The 20,062-nt window shown below is 37.4% G+C and overlaps 2 protein-coding genes across 18 annotated transcripts in view; one reads left to right on the top strand and one right to left on the bottom strand.

Moving 5' to 3' along the window:
* The window catches only part of LOC143642817 (uncharacterized), a 231,358-nt gene that overhangs the window by 29,153 nt on the left and 182,143 nt on the right, over positions 1–20,062 (bottom strand). For 2 of the 13 annotated variants that reach the window (XM_077111682.1, XM_077111681.1), the window contains exon 5: positions 4,346–4,605. The exons of 7 other annotated variants lie outside the window; for them this stretch is intronic. In XM_077111682.1, the coding sequence (XP_076967797.1) occupies positions 4,456–4,605 (150 nt within the window). In that variant the 3' untranslated portion in view covers positions 4,346–4,455. Of the gene's footprint in view, positions 1–4,345; positions 4,606–4,641; positions 6,616–8,267; positions 8,351–20,062 lie in introns of those variants that run through there. 4 more of the 13 variants (XM_077111683.1, XM_077111685.1, XR_013155898.1 and 1 more) reach the window with 4 other exon arrangements.
* The window catches only part of NTN4 (netrin 4), a 115,870-nt gene that overhangs the window by 64,926 nt on the left and 30,882 nt on the right, over positions 1–20,062 (top strand). For all 5 annotated transcript variants that reach the window (XM_077111676.1, XM_077111678.1, XM_077111675.1 and 2 more), the window contains 2 exons: positions 493–619; positions 2,650–2,838. In XM_077111676.1, coding sequence (XP_076967791.1) covers positions 493–619; positions 2,650–2,838 — 316 coding nt within the window. The remainder of the gene's footprint in view (positions 1–492; positions 620–2,649; positions 2,839–20,062) is intronic.

Genomic DNA, 20,062 nt, shown 5'->3' with positions numbered 1-20,062 from the left:
ACAAGGGAGCCATTAAAATGTATCATATAAAAACATTTAATGAAATGGAAAGATAGTCTCAATGTATTGTTATGTGAAAAATGTTTTAAATATAATTGCAATTTTTTAATATGTTTAAATATAAACATATGCCCCAAATGTTGATAATGATATCTCTTCATGATGGGATTACAGATTTCTAAATTTCCTATATTGAAGATGTGTCACTTTTGTATAAAGAATAGAAAAATTTAAGTAACTGCCTAGCAGAATTCTGCCCTCAGAATTGCTCTTTGGGGTCACATACCCTACAATTAAGAAAATATATTACTTAATCTTTTTAACTAATCACAAGAAAAACTAAAGACAGGATCTGTCATCTTGATTGCTAACTTCTTCAGAAAAGCCAATGAGAGTCTTGTGGCTAAAACCATCCAATGAGATGAGATTGTAGGAAGAACTTTCTTCCCTGGCAACATTGTGTTCATAGCTCTTACTTATTCTTGTTTGTAGATCCATGGGAAATGTATGTGTAAACACAATACAGCAGGCACCCACTGCCAACAGTGTGCACCATTATACAATGACCGGCCCTGGGAGGCAGCTGATGGCAAAACAGGGGCTCCTAAAGAGTGCAGAAGTAAGTAACAAGCCCACAATATGCAGAAGCCTTCTCTGTAATGTGAATTTATCTGTGGACACCTTGTTGTCTCTAGAAACAATATCAAGTGGTGAGTGACAGACAGCTGTAAAGTACACAAACAGACCGTATCACTGCCCACTATTAGTTCAACCATTGGAAACAGGCAGTTTGCAAAGTTGCAAATATGACTGTTTTGTCAAGAATGTGTTGCCTATTTGCTTGGATTCTTTGTGGGGCATAAGCACCCCCCTCAAGGGGAAAATTTTGCCCAATGAAAACATGACTAGATCCAAGAGCAAGTGAGTCTGATGATGTATGATTACTCTCCCAGCTCACAGAGTGAATTACAACATTGAAAATAGCTATCTTGTATTCACTTCTCAAACAACCTTATACAGTAGGTGGTGTTAATCCCTTTTAAAGACCAGGAAACTCAGGCTCAGTAAGATTGACTTGTCAAAGTTAGTTAAGTGATAGAATCGGAACTAGATTCCAAATTTCCAGACTTCAAATTAGATACTTTCCCCCTGATACCATCTTTTCACTTATGACACTTGAAATGACAAATCAGATTTGAAATAAAGTCAGTCAAGAATGAGTGAGACTCCATTACTAGGAGTAACTTAATGTTTGAGGTTGGAGATTAGATGGGAGGGTTAAAAACATGGGAATGTGAATTTTTTTCCTTGCAATTGAAAATGTACAAAGACATATACTTTCCCATAGCAATGTTTACACTCAACAAACCTCAATTTTATAAGCATTTAAAGGTAAGTACTATGGCTAAAGTTGTGAGAAATCTCTCCCCGTACATCACTAGACTCATAATTATTTTATTTTTGTTTCTAGGAAATGCAAAGGATTTCCTCTAAGCATAAATCTTAAATTATCTTATAATCTGCTTTTTAAGTATTATAAATCTGGTCAAAGCATCATAACACATCAAGGAAACAATGAAAAACAATAGCATAAACATTTTCAAATACAATTGACCACTATAAAAACATCTGGATTCTTCCTTTAAATCACTCATCAAGAGAATCTAAAGAATTTCTCTAAATTCCTGGAGTTGCCAGTCTGGCCCTTTCCGTAGACACCAACTGCATATTTAAATACATATAGGACATAGAGACTTGTTACTTGATGCTGCTGACTAAAAATCTTAGAAATGCCTTTGAGAGATTGTTGCACAAGAAACACTGTAGGCCTCTTCTCAAAGAAAATTGAGGCTACTATAGGAGTCTACCTTGTACTTACTAGTTCAACAATTTCTGAGAAATAGTATTTCATGAAAGATACCTCTTTGCTTATTATGTGTCACCTGCCAAGTTACTAACCTGTCAATTAGAAGTTTATCTCCAGGCTCATTAGTCAGCATGAATTCAGTCCTGTATCTGAAAGATGCATTGTCATTTCCAAGTAATGTCTGACAATCTAGAGTTTTCTAGATCAGGACTGTGGCCCTTCAGAAGGAGCAGGAATGGAAATGGTGGTGTTACCAACAGAGAGGAAGAAAACTAGTGACCACTCAAATAGTCTCTCCAAAATAAATGTCAAGCCCAGTTCCTAAACCATAATATATCTGCCTAACTAGATGAATCTGCACTTGATTTCAGGCATATCCTATTTTTAAAAAAAAAACAATCTATAAAGAAACACTAGAAGGATACAAAAGAAACTTAAGAAAGAAAGAAGGAAAGAAGGAAAGAAAGGGAGGGAGGGGGAGGAAGAAAGAGAGGAAAGGAGGGAGGGAGGTAGGAAGGAAGAAAGGAAAGAAGAAAGGAAGAAAGAAAGGGAAAACGGTAATAATTCCCTCCACAGGGTAAATGGAGATGGGAAACTAGAGTTCTCAATGTATACCTTTACATATTGTTTTTATTCTGGTACTATGAAAATGTACACTATTCAAAAAATTTTCTTTTAAATAAAATAAAAAATAGGTTTACCCTAATTTTAACTGCTTGAATGTTAGAAAACCCCATTTTACTTTGGAATATTTGTGTTCCTCCCACGCCTCTTTTGTCTAGCCTGCAAGTGCAATGGGCATGCTGATGCTTGCCATTTTGACGCTGATGTCTGGGAGGCATCGGGTAATCGCAGCGGTGGCGTCTGCAAGGACTGCCAGCACAACACCGAAGGCCAGCACTGCCAGCGGTGTAAGCTGGGCTTCTACCGTGACCTACGGAGACCTTTTTCTGCCCCAGATGCCTGCAAAGGTAAGTGAACTCCTGGTTACTGCCAAAAGGATGATTTGTACAAAAGAAGTGCATCTTTCCACTCTTCGTTTTGCTGGATGAATGGAGAAAGGTTACAAAAGTCTCAGATAATACACTCACAGGTGTCAGTTAATTTCATCACTGATGAGGGGAAAGAATTTCCAGCCTATTTGGTGAAAAAAGTACAGTGTTCACAAAAGTAGTCTACTTCCTCACTCTAGTTTTCATCTCTATAGTGAATTTGAATACCTGAAAAACCACTGATTTTGGGTTCATTATGAATGTACTTTGGTTGACACTGGTCATGTACTCCTGTATCATAAACTAATTTAGAACCATATGGGGGGCAGCTAACAGGAGTTAAGTGTTTTGAGTTTGGCGTGAGAACTGAGACCTGAAGTTTAGTAGGTATTAACATGGCACATAGGTATGGTGTGTTCCCAACGGAGGGAAAAACCAATGCCAAACAGGAACAGAGAGAAGAAAGAATATATTGTATTTTGAGAACTGAAAAACACTTCAGAATGGTCGTAGAAGTGAGTAAGAGGGAAGAGGGTAATTATTCGGTGTGGGGATGAGAACAATAGAAAGGATGGGTGAGAGAAGGTGCCTTCATTTTGGACATCTCAGTTGGTGAGCAAAGGCAAGTCATGAATTGAACGACCATGAGTAGTTGATAATCAGTCAACAAGTGTTACTTAGTATAGTTGTTTGGGCCCTATCAAACTGATATTTATAGGTAATATCCAATGACAGAGGACCAAAGATACTAAAGCCATTTCACTGAAAATGCCTGTAAAATATTCCCCCCAAACCAGAAAGATAATAAGATATTTCTAATATATTTTTCTGGATTAGCTATTCAACCCCTTAAATTGCTATGGGATTCAACTACATCTGGGCTACTTGAAAGACACGAAGCTAGAAACCACTACTAATAAGTGATATTGCTAATCATTCATAGTTAGCAGATAATTCCATGGTACTTAATGTAGTAGGGGAAGTTCGCATAATTTTCAGGAAGTAGATGCGTTAGCCCGGATGTTCTCTATTTCCATCTCTCCTTCTCAGATGCCCCCAATACCCTGAAGGCAGTAGGGTATTGGCAGTAGGGTAGACTGCCAGAGGTAGGCATATCTACATCCACTTTATGACTATTTCAGGATATGTTTGGGGCAGGAGTGCTTGTGTTCACTTCCTTACTGGCACCTTCTTCTGGAATATCCCTCAGGTTCTTCACTTCACTTTTCTGAGCCTGAAATAGATCCCAACACTAATGAATCCAATTCTTCTCTCTTCCTAAATACTCTCCATAATATATTCATTAATATTTAGTAATATTTTCATATCATTATTTCCCTCCTTAGTAGATATATCTGTCACCTCTGTAGGTATTAACTGTGATAATAAAGTCTATGACAAATAAATTAATATACAACATTTAAGAACCTACAATGTATCAGACTTCATGTTAGGGCTGACAGAGATATTGCTATAGCTAAAAAAAATTTTCCCCATAGTTCCCACTTGACTTTTATGATGAAGGTAGTATCAAAAAACAAGATATTAAAAAGAAACTATCTCAGTGTGTGGCTCCATCAACACATGCAATGTTATTCAAAATAACAATTCTGTTGTATTTACTCTACTGTGCTTACCTAGGCAAAAAAGTAACCTGCTACTCAGTATGTGGTCCACAAACAGCAGCATTGGCATCATCCGAGCACTGGATAGAAATGTAGAATATCTGATCCACCCCAGACGTAACTGAATCAAAAATGCACTTTAATGAAATTCCTAGATGATTGTATCATTAAAGTTTGAGAGTGCTATAGAATGCTTTTAAACAAGAATTAAAAGCATTTTAGCAATTACTCTATAGTTAATTTTTTAAAATTAGGCAAAAAAGAAAAAAATTAGTTATACAAAATCTCCTACTGTACTACTCCCTGAGCATCCAAATATTCCAAGGTTTACTTCTCTATTTGTGTGCATATGGACTTAGAATTTTAAAAATTACACACAAATTAATTGAGGCAAAAAAGGATATCTGGATAAATGTGTTTTTATACTACAGTTTTTACCGAAGTTTGATCTGTTGGTCATTATTCCAACAGATGTTAATATAATTATGCAAGGTGAAATTTGTAAGTGTCCTTCAAATTTAGGAAGTGGTGAATAATGCAAAGGTATCTTTACTTCAAGACTTTACAGGGCCTTTAATATGCTGATGTTTATTATAAACTTCCTAGAGGGCCATGAAGTGTTTTTCTCAAACTTAACCAGAGAATTATTTTCTTGTAGAGTATCAGTGGGTCCAGTGTTTTACAGAACACAATGGAAATGTTATTATGTGTAGTGGGCACATCTATCCCAAGAGGATTTCACTTGAGAAGTTATCCTTGTAGTTCCTTCTGTATATTTGTTCCCAAGTGTTCAGCCCCAAGTGCTTGAGCCTACAGCTGATTAACAAGGAACGAGTAAGCCTTATATTTCTATCAGTGAAATAATCACAAATGTTGATATTAACTAGACTTGGACAAGCTCCAGTGTAGTGGACTGTCAGCAAAAGCTATGTGACAGCTCTTCTGTCCTTCTCTCTCTTTCCTAGTTTGTATCTTCTCAAGAATTGGAACTATTGAAATCCTGAAGAAGTAGGCCAGATAAATTTATTAGAAGCATATAGATTGTAGCTCAGTTTAGTTCAGGAAGCATTTATTGAGTGTCTCCTCTGTGCCAGGCACTGTGGTAAGCACTGAATGCATAAAGACGAAACATTCTTCCTAGAAGATTTTATAGTCTAGGTGGGAAGAAATTTACAGAAACAGATCATTTCAGTACACTGTGGTGGTGGTGATATAATAGCTAAAATTTATTGAGTGCATACTACTTTCCAGGCATTGTTAAAAGGTCTGTAAATGCACTAACTCATTTAATGTTCTCAACAGCACGTTGAGGTAGGTACCCACTTTTTATGAAGAACTTGCAATGAAAAAGATGTACTAAGTGCCTTAGGGAGTTTGTGGGGTTGGAGTGGGATCAACCAAAGGAAGACTTCTTTGAGGAAATGCCTCACATACTTCTTTGATGCCTGTTTTTGCTTTCCTGTAAAAGTGCTGAAACACAAAGTTTATCCTATATTCCAAATTCAATAATTACCTTTGTTGCCTTTATGGGTTGATTTAGAAAATGAAACAAATCCGTGATATTTTTCCTCACAGCATCTAGTATAAATTTAATAGTATACCTACCTGGGCGCATTAATTCATTAAAACATGTTGGTGACCATATACTTGGGGTGCTGTTTGCAGTTGGGTAGCTAGCTCCCTGACATGGTGGCCCCACTGAAGCTCCGGACACATCTCCTCCCCCCACTTTCCTGATAAGTACTGTACAAATGCTGTGGTCCTTATGTGTACACTTCTAATGAATGGTCTTAAATGCATCAACCTAAATAAACAGATAAAAAGTTTATTCCAGTCAGCAACAAAATCATCTCTCTTCTCAATTTTCTTTATTTCAAACTTAATCAGAGCCTACTGTGGAACCTAACCAATCAACTACACATTTCCATCGCCAAGAAATCACTTCTGAGGATTCCAAAAATAATTTGTTTAAGACCAGTAGAGATCATTGAAATTGGATTTATTTCTATAACTCAGAAATTTTTTTTTAAAAGGACAGTGCATTTAAGGTCTGTAAACACAAGGGAAAATGTGAACTCTCCAGCTGAATCTGGGGCTGAGAACAGAATTGGAAGCTCAAACTTGCTGATTTCTAAAGTACAGAAGTAAAATGGAAATAATTATCACTTTTTTTGAAAAGAGGTGTTTTAAAGAATACTGTTTCTCTGCTCTAAAAGAACACAATCTCTTTTAGAGTAACTCATTTGAAATCACTAAGTCACTTATTTGGCTTTGGTATCTGTTCTAATTTGCTAGCTGCCGGAATGCAATATACCAGAAACGGAATGGCTTTTAACAAGGAGAATTTAATAGGTTCTAGTTTACAGTTCTAAGACCGAGAAAATGTCCCAATTAAAACAAGTCTATAGACCTGTCCAATTTAAGGCATCTGGGGAAGGATACCTTGGTTCAAGAAGGCCAACGACGTTCAACATTTCTCTCTCAGCTGGAAGGGCACATGGTGAACATGGCGGTGTCTGCTGGCTTTCACATGGCTCTACCAAAAAGGGGCTCTCTCCAAAAGAGAAATCCTTTCCTCTTTTAAAGGATTCCAGCAAGCAACTCCACCTTCAATGGGTGGAGACACAGCTCCATGGAAATCATTTAATCAAAAGTTACCACCCACAATTGGGTGGGCCACATCTTCATGGAAACAATCAAAATGTTCCCACCCAGCAATATTGAATGAGGATCAAAGGACATGGCTTTTCTGGGGTCCACCACAGATTCAGACCAGCACAGTATCCTAGAACCTAAGTGGATTCTTCTATGGCAGGCATACTAAAAATGTGACAATAACCTAAAAGTAGCAGTATGCTGCTCAGCTGACTCTCTGAAAAGGGCAGAGGGCAGCCCTGATTTGTAGCATTTGCCAATTTCTGTGGATTAAATATTCCCACCGTGGCCAATTTCAAACTACTAGATCACTTTTCATCAGTAAGTCATGTAGACTCTAAAGCAAACATAGAATGATTTTTCTCCTTGGACAAATCCTGCCTCTACCTTCAAAACCATTTCTCTGAGTTCAAGCACTGCTCCTCTCCAGCAATTGGTTCCCAACTTGGCTGGGGACCAGAATCCCTGCGAACCTTTACTGAAACTATAGAATCTCAGAGCCCTGCCACAGAGCTATTGAATATTGTAGTAGACCCTCCAAGAGGGGATGGTGCCAGAAATTTGTATTTTTAAAAAGGTATCATTGCTGATTCTAATTCAGCCTTTTGGTCTTCTGGCCAGCATTTGAGCACCACTCTCATATACCACTCCTCTTTCTAGTGTGAGTTCTGTTCATTCTCCTATTTAGATGAAAGACTTTGAGCTAATTGTCACCCATAACTTAATCTACTCACTAAATTAGCCATATCTCTGATAGAAAATCCTGAAAGATTGCTAAAATTCTGGCTATACAAGTTGCTCCTGACACAACGATAGCTATAAATGTATGTTCTCCCACTTAAGAATGTCTTAACATATAATCCCTGCTTTTTTTAAGAAAATTTCTGGCAGAAATTCTAAGATGTCTGTTTTTCATCTAATAGTTTCAAAAGAAGTAAATTGGGAGACCACCCTCTTATTCATAGTATATTCATGTATATAGATAGATGTATACACCATAAATACCTCATACTTTAAAGTGAATTCTTATAATGAAATTGTAATTCATAATAAAATTAGCTTGCCGCTACACTAACAATTTAATTTTACTTTCATATTTACATATTTCAGAACATAACATTAAACTCTATAAGTATATTATTGTGTTAGTATTTAGATAATCATTGAATCCAATTCTCCATGAAGTCCATCTTTCCTCTTCTTTTTCACACCTAAGTGTATGAAAAATGTTAAATATTAGATGGATGATAAATTGGGTATGCAATATTAACAGCTATTCCATGAGACTTTCCTATAGAAAATCTCTCTTACTTTAGAAGAACGCAAGGCTTGAAAGAGATGTTTGAAGAAATGCTTTGTAGAACAGAATTAGCTCTCTTTTCAGTCAACAGATAGCTCTATCTCTATAGGCCAGTTAGTTCATTTACAAGCAATTTGATAGTCTTGTCAAGACACATTTTTAACAATTGCAGATATTCCACCCATTTTAAAGAAAAATCAGCACATGGAAAAGAAAGCAGAATTCATTTTCCCTGTCTTGAAAAACTGACATGCCTTTCCTTCCTCCATCGTAGACCAAAATAAATGTAGTCAATTGCCTTTTAGCAGAGAGTGAATAAAAATAAACTTGGTGCCTCTGCCCTAAAACCCAAACTACGTGTTTACCAACATACCATCTGGTTACTTGGTTACCATAACCTAAGCTAGCCAGCCAGCTTTGTAAACAAAAGGTTCTACCATCCACATCTATCCTTTTCTCTTCTTGATGGCTTAGGTGACAGTTGTTCAGCTGAGGGAAGTCCATGTCTCAGGCTGAGTGTTCATTTTGCCTCAGACCATCTTTCTTTCCTTCACAAGATATTCACATATCCCCTTCTCATGAGGCTCCCGGGGAGAATCTCTGCCTTTCTTGGTTGGCTTGTGTCAACAATTATTTAACAAACAATTGTTAAATAATTGTTTGTTCTACCTCTACTATGGCTATTCTTTCTCATCGAATTTTCTTAGAAGTACCAATTTAAAATTAATCAAATCCAGAATATTTTAGCACAATGACACATTTAGGAACCCATAAACACCTTCCATTTTTCATATCTGTACCTGTGCTCCAGTCCATCTCAAAAAAAGATTATTTCCTAAGGGTCATTGAGGTCTCCTCAAATTGTAACTTAGTGTGTTTTTTCTTTCAAAGTGTAGTTTTTAGCAAAGTCACGTAAGTTCATTTTATGTTATAAAAACAAAGACATCTTTGTTTTATATTGAAAGCAACAGTGAATGATTCCAGCATAGTATCAATATGAAGTAACTGTTTTTGAAAAGCAACCTTTAAATAGAACCAGTGACTTGGCAGTAATAGTTGGGAAACTTTAATCTCCGTTTGTTTGTTTTTAATCTAGGAAATAAAACTAGAAGGTTAAAAAGTGAAAAAGAAAAAAATAGATACATCATAATGTAATAACCATACTAGGTCTATCCTAAAAAAAAAAAAAAAGATTAAGTAATGCATATTTAAATTCACCCCAATAAAGAAGAAATTGCATACATTGGTGAGTATAAAAGTCAGTCAGGTTTGGGAAGAGATGTGGAAAAGGTCATGAAATTCTATAAAATGTCTCCCAAATCATGAGTGTAATTCATTGGATAAATAAATAATACAGCATTCAGCAGAAGAGGAGAAGTATTAAATAAACAAATTTAAAAATACTGAATTCCTGAGAAAGCCCAGACAGAGTTAGAAGAGACATAAAGAAGAGAACTAGCATTTGTAGAAGCTCTACAAAAGGTTAGATACTTTTGTTGGGCAATTAACATAAGTTCTCTAATTAGAAATCCTCATAAGAGAGGGGTCTCTTTTCCATCTCATAAACCAGGACACTGAGACTTCAGTCAGTCAGGTGGTTTATGTATGTTCACCTGCCTGGTCAGTGGCAGGGCTGGGAGTTGAACCCAGGTTTATCTGACTCTCAAAGATTCTTCATCCAAAGACCTACAAAGATCTAAAGACCTCTCTTCCACACTGTCTTAGTTGATGAAAACAAAATGAATAAACAAAGGCAGAAATAATAAGTCATATATACTAAGCCAAAAATAAATTTTAAAGGGTCTAATTTTTTAAAATAAATTTGTGGCATTTGGTTTTGAGTGCAGCCCTGCTTACTGAGAAACAACCCTGGAAAACTTGAATCTGAAGAACTGCATTTGTCTCAAAGAATCCTGGTACAAGAAAGATGGAGGTAATTGGAGTGTTCAAGATAGGCCAGCAAAAATAATTAAGAAAAGGGAAATACTAATGAATCAATATGTAAGAGGATAAATATTCTCAGATTGACTAGGAAACTTCTTAGGGAGAATACTGTAACTTTCTACAGATACTTAAAAAGTGTAAAGTGACATAGGGGAGTGGCAAAAAGTAATTTACTTCCCTAAAACAAAGAGTTGTAAACTGAAAGTGAGGAAAAGAAATTTCAGGTTGATTAATGTGGAAACAAATTGCCTCTAATGAGAGGCATTTATGGGTGGCAAATGTCTCCTACAGAGTTAGAATAAAGAACTTTTATTACAAGTAATAAATAATAAAACTGGACTGAGTTAATGAAGCACTAAACATAGGAAATAGTTTTATACTCATGTAGGGGATGGTCTTGCCCTGGATCCAGAGTGGTTGGTTTTATTTTGACCATTGCAGTTTCCTACGTATCTGTTGGATTTTTGTTTGTTTCTAATACCTTAATATTGTGGCCTGTACTAAGATACTAGATAGAACTTAAAAAAGATATAGTGAGCCTTTTAGGAAGTTTATCAAAACATAAAATCATTTAATGGTTTTACTTATTGAGAGCACATTCAATAAATAAAGTTTGAGCTCCTAAAATGGGTCAGGCATGGTCCTAGGTTTTGGGGATAAAGAGATGAAAAGATGTGGTTCCAACCTTCACAGTCACTATAGAGATAGCACTAAGGGCAAAAAAATATCATGAGGAGATTATGTTGGGGACTGAACGACCATTTGATTATTTTAAAAATGTCTATTGTGATTATAATTCATCTTAATTTAAAAAAATCAACATAGATTTTTTTTTCCAGTGCCCCCTCAATGGCAGGCCTATGCTAGTTCACTGTATATGCAACAAAGCAGACAAGTCCCTACCCTCATGGAAACAGACAATAAATTTACCCAAATGAATATGTAATCAAGAACTGCAATAAGTGTTATGAAGAAAAAGTAACAGATTATAGCAGGGCCCAATTGCATTATCTCAAAGAAGAGATTTAAAATCTTGAACCAGGAGAGATGTTCAAAAGGAGTATCTCCAGGGGAAGAAGGAGTCAAGGGTGACCCCAATCCCTGGCTACGTGTCCAAGTGGATTGGGAAAACAGGAGGCTGTATTTTTTATTTCTTGAAACAAAACAAAACAAAAAACAGTAAATGGTGTACGATATAATCAAATCCTTTAAGGCAAAACACAATAACCAAAATTATATCAAAAAGTTTTCCCATAACAAAATTTGTACACTCAAAAGTGTTTTCTGGACTTCCAGAAAGATGGTGGAATAGACTAGCTCGAGCTTAGCCCTGCTCCACAGAAAAGTTAGAGAAGGGACAGGAGGGTGACTGAGGTGGTGATTCAGGAGTGTGGCTGACCTGGGAGAGCTTCTGCATCACATGCGGCAGCCCTGGTTGCAGAAGTCGAGGAACTGAGAGGTAGAAAGCTGGAGCCTGGCACGGAGGCGTGGAGCCTCTGAGTCCATGGAAGTGCACAACGGGAGCCCAAGACTAGGAAGTAAGCTAAGCCACATTCCTTGTGAGTGCTGCCCTCACCAGCGCAGCCCCGTGAACACTGACTCATTCCAAACCCCATGTGCCTGAACCCTGTCATCTGCGCTCATTCCCCATGCTCCACCCCACCAGCGCCCAATGCACGTACCTGGCCCACACCCCCACCCCGAGTGCAGCCCAACGTGCCTCTCCTGCATCCCTCCCTGTTTCCTGCAGGCTGTTGCCAGTACATAAAGGCTGCGGGCACCAACCTCCATACCTAGGCTACCCCTGCCCCCACCCCCCGCCCATAGTGTTGCACAGCCTCACCCTGCCCTCACTGAGCTCAGCACATCTGTTCACGGTACTCCTAAACCCACACATGTGCATGGGCCCCCAATCACATCATTCAGCTCTGGGAACTGCACTTTATAGCAATCCTAGAACCGCACATGCTCACAGCACTCAGCCTTACTTCTGACATACTGAGGCCCTCAGCCTCAGAGGTCAGCTCTGAGAAAGTGCTGACCTGCGCAGCTGGGTCACATCTGCCCCCAATCCATAAAGGCATAATGCTGACCTGCTACCACAGCTCTATGCATGTGCACACAGGGCCCTGTGCCTTAGATCCGCGCACACCAGGATTACACCCCCCAGACCGGTGCATCCGCAGACCTACATCCTCCCTGGCCGCTGCGCGCCCACATTCACAAGCATCAGTGTAACATCCCCAACCTGTGTCTATACCTGCCCTGAAACAAATCCCCACACTAAATGCCCCACCCGTGCCCTGCTCCCTGTTTTAAAACCATCCCACAAAAACAAGGCCTTAGACTACTGAAAGAAATCAACTCCCAAAGTAAATCAATCAAGATATCTTCATACCACGAAGACAACAGAAGATCACTAAGCATGACCCACTGCAGACAGATATAGCCCTGCCTAATGTCCAAATTAAAACACCAGAGGAGGCACAGAGGCTGGAACAACTTATCAACGATGTTCATATAACTCTACTGAATAAAATAAGTGGGATAACAAATGATATAAAGGAGATCAAGAAGACAGTAGAAGAGTATAAAGAGGAATTTGAAGAAATAAATAGAAAAATAGTGGATATCATGGAGATTAAAGACTGCTGACCAAATAAAAACATACTAGAGGCACACAACACCAGATTTGAAGAGACAGAAGAAAGAATAAGTGATATAAAGGGCAGGATAATTGACTTTGAAGACTCAAAACAGCAAATGGCAAAAAAGATGGAAAATATTGAATGGGAATTCAGGGAAATGGTAGACAAAACAAAGCACACAAATATCAGAATCATTGTTGTCCCAGAAGGAGAAGAGAGGAGTAAAGGGCTAGGAAGGATATAAAGGGGGAAAACTTCCCCATCCTCAGAAAGTACACAAATATATCAGTCAAAGAAGCCCAACAAACTCCAAACAGAATAAATCCAAATAGGCCTTCCCCAAGGCACATATTAATCAGTCTGTCAAATATTGAAAAGAATCAGAAAATCCTGAAAGCGTCAAGAGAAAAACAATCTACTACAAATAAGAGAAACCAAATAAGACTAAGTTCAGACTACTTAACTAGCACCCTGGAGGCAAGAAGGCTGTGAGTATGATATATTCAAGATTCTGAAAGAGAAAAACTTTCAGCCCATTATTCTGTACTCAGCCAAATTGTTCTTCAAAATTGAGGGAGAGACTCAAGTTGTGACAGACAAAGAAGTCCTGAAAGAATTTGTCAACAAGAGACCAGCCCTACAAGAAATACTAAAAGGAGTTTTGCCAGCTGAAAAAAAAAGACAGGAGAGGAAGGTCTGGAGGAGGGCACAGAATTGAAGAGTACCACTAAGGGTAATTTAAAGAATACAAAGAGAAAGAGGGAAAAGAATATATAGATCTGACAAATAAAATAAAAAAAGATAAGATGGTGTAATCAAGAAATGCTTTTTCAGTAATAGCTTTGAATGTTAATGGACTACATTTACCAATTAAAAGATACAGATTGGCAGAATGGATTAAGAAACATAAACCAGCTATATGCTGCTTACAAGAGAGTCACCTTAGACACAAGGATACAAATAGATTGATAGTGAAAGGATGGAAAAAGATGTTCCACGCAAGCTGTAACCAAAAAAAAGCAGGGGTAGCTATACTAATATTGGACAAAATAAACTTTAAATGTAAAGACATTACAAGAGACAAAGAAGGACACTATAAACTAATTAAAGGGTCAATTCACCAAGAAGATATAACAATCATAAATGTTTATGCTCCCAATTATGGAGCTCCAAAGCACATGAGATGGACATTGGCAAAACTGAAGGGAGTGACAGATATTTCAACAACAATAATAGGAGACTTCAATACACCACTCTCCTCTATAGATAGAACAACAAGACAGGAGATCAATAAGGAAATAGAGAAGTTAAATACCTTGATATATGAATTAGACCTAACAGACATATATAGGTTAATGCACAAGATTATACATTCTTCTCTAGTGCTCATGGAACATTCTTCAGGATAGATCATATGCTGGGGCACAAAACAGGTCTTTATAAATTTAAAAACATTGAAATTATTCAAAGCACTTTCTCTGATCACAATGGGATGAAGCTGGATCTCAATAACCACCAAAGAATGAGAACATTCACAAATATATGGAGATTAAATAACACACTCCTAAACAACCAGTGGGTCAAAGAAGAAATTGCTAGAGAAATCAGTAACTATCTGGAGATGAATGAAAATGAGAATACAATTTATCAGAACTTATGAGATGTGGCAAACGCTCTGCTGAGAGGGAAATGTATTGCCCTAAATGCCTATATTAAAAAACAAGAAAGAGCAAAAATCGAGGACTTAACAGCACACCTGGAAGAACTTGAGAAAGAACAGCAAACTAATCCCAAAGCAAATAGGAGAAGAGAAATAACAAAGATTAAAGCAGAGATAAATGAATGGGAGAACAAAAGAACAATAGAAAGAATCAATAAAACCAAAAGTTTATTCTTTGAGAAATTCAATAAAATTGATGGGCCACTAGCTTATCATCATAAGTGTATGATGACAGGGGTTTATGTCTGACATGAAGGAAGAAAAAGCCAACGTCAAGGGTTTACATCACCTGAATCGGGTTGTGACTTTGACATTCATTCGTCAGTTGCATTTAGGATCGACAATCAATAAGAAATCCATGTTGGGAAATCAGAAACTGAAATGAGAACCTAGTAAGAGCTTTTTCTTCCCCTAAGCAAGAAAAAAATACATTTGATTTTAGAAGAATATAAGAAACAAAGATTATGTGTGTCAGATATTGACTGCTTTACAGACTTCAGGAGATAGGTATGCAAGGCAAGCCTTGGAGTGCAGCTGAAAAGCATGTTGTGAGAGGTGTCAGGACCTTCTGCCTGCAGCTAGTTCTGCATAGTTTCCAACGGTATTTTTATCTTACAGTTATGTGAAGTCACATTGACAGAGATCCACAAGCATGTGTGGGTAGGTTTTAAAATATATGGTTGTACAGAGAGATCAAGTCCTTGAAACAAATTTTCTGTCAGAGAAAAAGATCACGGTGGCGATGGACTGCATGTGTTACAAGACAGGGGGTCCTCCAACACCTTCCTTGTGAACCTCACCTCTCTTTTGACAAGAGTCAAATTAACCAAATGAATTAACTGAGTGATAGAGTTAACTATTGGTCGAAGCATTTAACAATGATGAAATTTTCATATTGGATTATGTGATTTCACTTAAACATGTTTCTCACACTAAACATAGCACTTTGATTAGTCATATTACATTTTATTTATAACCCTTTCCAGATTCTTTCTTAATTAAAAACAAATGAAAAATCAATGGTGATGTGCTATCTTAAGAGAAAATGCATAAATGTTTTCATAATTAAACCCAACCAAAGAAAAAACTTAGGGGATTTAATGTAGAAACAGAATTACCGTCTAACTCTATGAATTTAAATAAAACCATTCTCCTGAGAAACACAGTGTTTTAGAGGAAGAATTTTTGCTTCTCTCCTTGCATTAGGTAAATTTTTTTTTTAATATGTCTTGGAATAATTATTCTAAACTGTGGATCTTTTCAAAGGTGAAGACTATCTTATTCAAATTATATCCCTAGCAGCTTGCTCAATACTTAGCACATAGGAGGTGCTTGTTAAAATGTTTATTGAGTAAGTGGTTGTATGTAAATGTAAATAAATGTTGCCTTACACAAGCATATACATTGTTAAACATATACCTATGTTAAACAAGCATGTACATTGTTAAACAAGCATATACATTGTTCAATTTCCTCTTTTAGAATAAGCTTTCCCATCATTGCCTTTTAATTCAATTCAGGTTATTTTTTGAGCAGCTGTAATCTTCCATTTGCTAATTGCTTGCGAAGTGATACGGACATAAGTTCGTTCTTAGTTCTAAATACAACATGGCAAAAGAGAAATGCGGAGCTTAGAAAGATAAAGAAATTTAGCTAGGAGGTGAACTCAGGTGAGCCTCTACAGCTTATGCTCTAATGGGCTAAACACTGCAGGGAATAGGTGAGTGAGACTCAGCTTCAAGGACCTTACAGACTGGTTTGCTAAAGAGAGAAAAACAAAGCACCCACTTCTGTAAAGTCTGTAAAGTAAAGCTGAATGTGACCAGAGCTATAAGAAGAGTTATTTTTAAAGCACTAGAGGGTTTCAAAGAAAGGATAAATCATATCCATCTGTATTGGGATAAGGCCTGTCCCTTACATGACAATTGGAGAGGTGGAAGGGGTGGCCCTAATCTAGAAGTCTTAAAATTATCTTCAATTTCTGGTTGTCTCTCAACAGTTCTCTTTCTCATCCATTTGGTTTCTGAATCCCATCACTTCTATCTAAAATAAAGGTTTCTTATATCCAGCCTCTCCTCCCATTCTCACATCTACTGCCTTAGTCCAGTTCTTCATTATGCCATTTCTTTGGTTTTCCTGCATCAGTCTCCCCATTCTAACCTATTCCATGAAAGGCCACCCAAGTATCTGTCAAAATTAAATTGTGACCATGTCATGATTTGGCTTTAAAATGTCTTTATGATACTTTATGCCCATAGAACAAAATTTAACTTCATGGTTGAGACTCTTCCACAATCTGGCCCCAGCCTAACCCTACAGCTTTTTTTTTGCCTCATCTCCTCCAATTGCTTTCCATTAGACCCCCACTCTAGACACACTAAAAGTCTCACATTCCCCACACAGGCCATATCCTTTCACACATGATTCCCACAGCCTGAAATGTCCTTCAGGTCAATTCCACAAAGCTTATTGGGTATCTGCTATATATCAGACACTGTTCTGGACCCTGGTAAAGAAAAACAAGAAGATAAAGATCCTTCTGTCAATGAGTTCAGAGTCTAATAGTAGGGAGCGGGCATATTAAACAAATAATGATGTTCTGTGGCCCTCACAAAATAGAAACATAAAAGAACAGAGGCAGCATAGAGAAGAGAGTGGTTAACTGACTGGAGGCAGTGGGATAAGAGGGTATGTCAGGGTGCTGATGGGAGAGATGGAGAAAGACATGCAGGTATAGCCAAGGGCAAGAGGCATGAAACAGTTAACATGTTGAGAAAACTGCAGGAGCTGTATTTACTGCAGGAACATAAAATTCAGTGTGGAGAGTGTCTAAAGACCAGGCTGGAGTAAGAAAACTGCATATCTTCCCCTACTTTTCCATTTTCAAACTCATATCCATCTTTCAGAGTCTAGCTCAAATATCTAAATGACCCCTCTTATGTGAACTGTATCTAATTCCCTCTAAGTTGGTCTCGCTTTCCTTTGTGTTCCCATATCACTTTATATGTCCATCTATTCTAGTATGTATCACAGTGTATGGAAATTTTTTGTTTGCTTCTCTGTTTCCTGCACAGGACTGTGAGTTAATTGAAGTCTGGCACTGTTCTTATACGAGAATAGGTCCTGACACAACTCCCTGCACTAGATGCTTTATGTACACAGCTCTTTTAATCCTTACAATTATATGAGGGTATTCTTATTTCTACCTTACAAAAAAGAAAACTGAAATAATGACAGGTTAAGTGTCTTACTCAAAGTTATATATTTAGTCAGTATTGAGATTTAAACCCAATAGTTTTACTGGCAAGGAAAGTAATCAATCAAACAAATTTCCAAGGGGAGAAGGAAGGGTGTGGAGTATAGAGTACTAATTGAAAAGACTTGGCAGGAAGAGTTGGGCTGTTATGTGCCAGGCACTGTTGCTATGTGCCATACTGAAGTAATTTCATTTAAAATAATTTCATCCTCACAAAATAATGAGATGTAGATACCTGAAGTTTGAGAATGTTTGGTTTTATGCATAAGATAACAGAGCTAGTGAGAGGCAGGGCCAAAAACCAAGATCTCTCCCAGAATTTCTCAATTGATTCTTAGAGAAAGGCATAGAAAGATGAAAACAGAGAGATTTTCACATGGAGAAGAGATTATCCAGAGGACTTTAAACCAGATAGTCTCAATATTACCAAAGAACTTGAATCTTATAACAAGTGGGTAGGGTGAATTGAAAAGCGCAGGGCAAGTCTGGGACAGCTAGTGTAAGAAATATGTGTTTGTTTTTTTTTTAAAGACAGGTGAAATTTAATTTAAAAAATGGTGATGAGAATTTTTTAATAAGGATTTTTTAAACTGAGGGGACCCAGTTGAGGTTGGGGTATATGAATTTGTGATGAACCCAATAAGCCCCATTTTAAGACTTTGTTCCACATTTTCTGTTTTCCTGGGAGCAAAGAAAATGTTGGAGATGGTCAAACTGTGAGTAGTAGACAATTGTGGAGGTAGGGAAATGGCTGAAGGGAAGGATTCTTGGTTATTAACAAGAACTTACAGAAATAACTGGTTGTAGATTCTAGTTTTAGAAACTGGGCTTAACCCCATCCAAGTTAAATCCAACTTTCCTCCTACACCAAACCTCAACCCTCTTAGTTGTATCATACTGGAGAAAATAACCAAACATTTTGTCTAATCTCATATGTGGCCTTAATGATGCCTGGCAATTATATTCATTTTCTAAGTCTCTTGTTTGCTCTTCTACCCCTTAATTTTCCATCATCTCTTTTTCCCATCCTTCCTCTCAGTGGATGATATCATTTCCTATTTCATCCAGAAAGTGCATGGAATCAGAAGAAAAATCTCACCAGGTTTTCCCATGAATTTGTCCATTAGTCTGCATCTGTGCCCATCCACTCTGCCTTGTACCCTTTTACTATGAACTGATTATGTTCCTAGCTAAGGCCAACACTTCTATGACAAACCCCATCCCTTTCTCCCCACTCAAGCACACTCAAGTGTATCCCTCTAACAATTCTCCTATCTCCCTTCTGATCATCAATTTTCCCCTTTCTACTGAATCATTCCCATCAGCTTCAACCATTCAGTACTTTATCCCATCTTAAAACAAACAAACAAACAAAAAAACCTGTAACTTTACTTGAATTATATCTTCTTCCTGTTTCAGCTACCACCACATTTGCCCTTACAGGAAAGCTCCTTAAATGAACTCCTCATGCTCTACTTACTCTCCTGAGTCCTCTGTAATTAGGCTCCTCACTCATTATTCTACCTCTTCCTATCAAGGACACCAGTGACCTTGATGTGGTTAAAATGCAATACATTACTCCATCCATTTCTCATCTTCCTTGACCCAGCAGCATTTGACATAGTTTGTGTTGCTCTCCTCCTTGAAGACTTCTTTGCTTTCCAGGACACCGTAATCAACTGATTTATCCCCCTTTGTCACTGACTTCTCCTGCTCTGTCTTTTTTGCTGGTTTGCCCTTATTATCCTAACATTCATATTTAATTTTGGAATAATTTATGTGGTTCATTCTACAGCAGACATACTTTAATGATTATAACTTTCTTATCTGTAATTTAATTTACCTTTTAAAAATCATATGTATTATTATTATTGAGATATCTTCACACACCAAACAACACAACCAAAATATAGTATCAGTGGTTCACAATATCATCACATAGTGTGTATTCAACACCATGATCATTTTAGAGCATTTGCAATACTCTAGAAAAAGAGATAAAAAGAGGAAAGACACCATACGTACTATACCCCTTATCCTTCCCTCTTATTGACC

This window comes from Tamandua tetradactyla, chromosome 7 (genome assembly GCF_023851605.1).
Source record: "Tamandua tetradactyla isolate mTamTet1 chromosome 7, mTamTet1.pri, whole genome shotgun sequence".
Lineage (NCBI taxonomy): Eukaryota > Metazoa > Chordata > Mammalia > Pilosa > Myrmecophagidae > Tamandua > Tamandua tetradactyla.
Note: the sequence above shows the minus strand (reverse complement) of the source record. Positions and strands in the feature narration are given on the sequence as shown.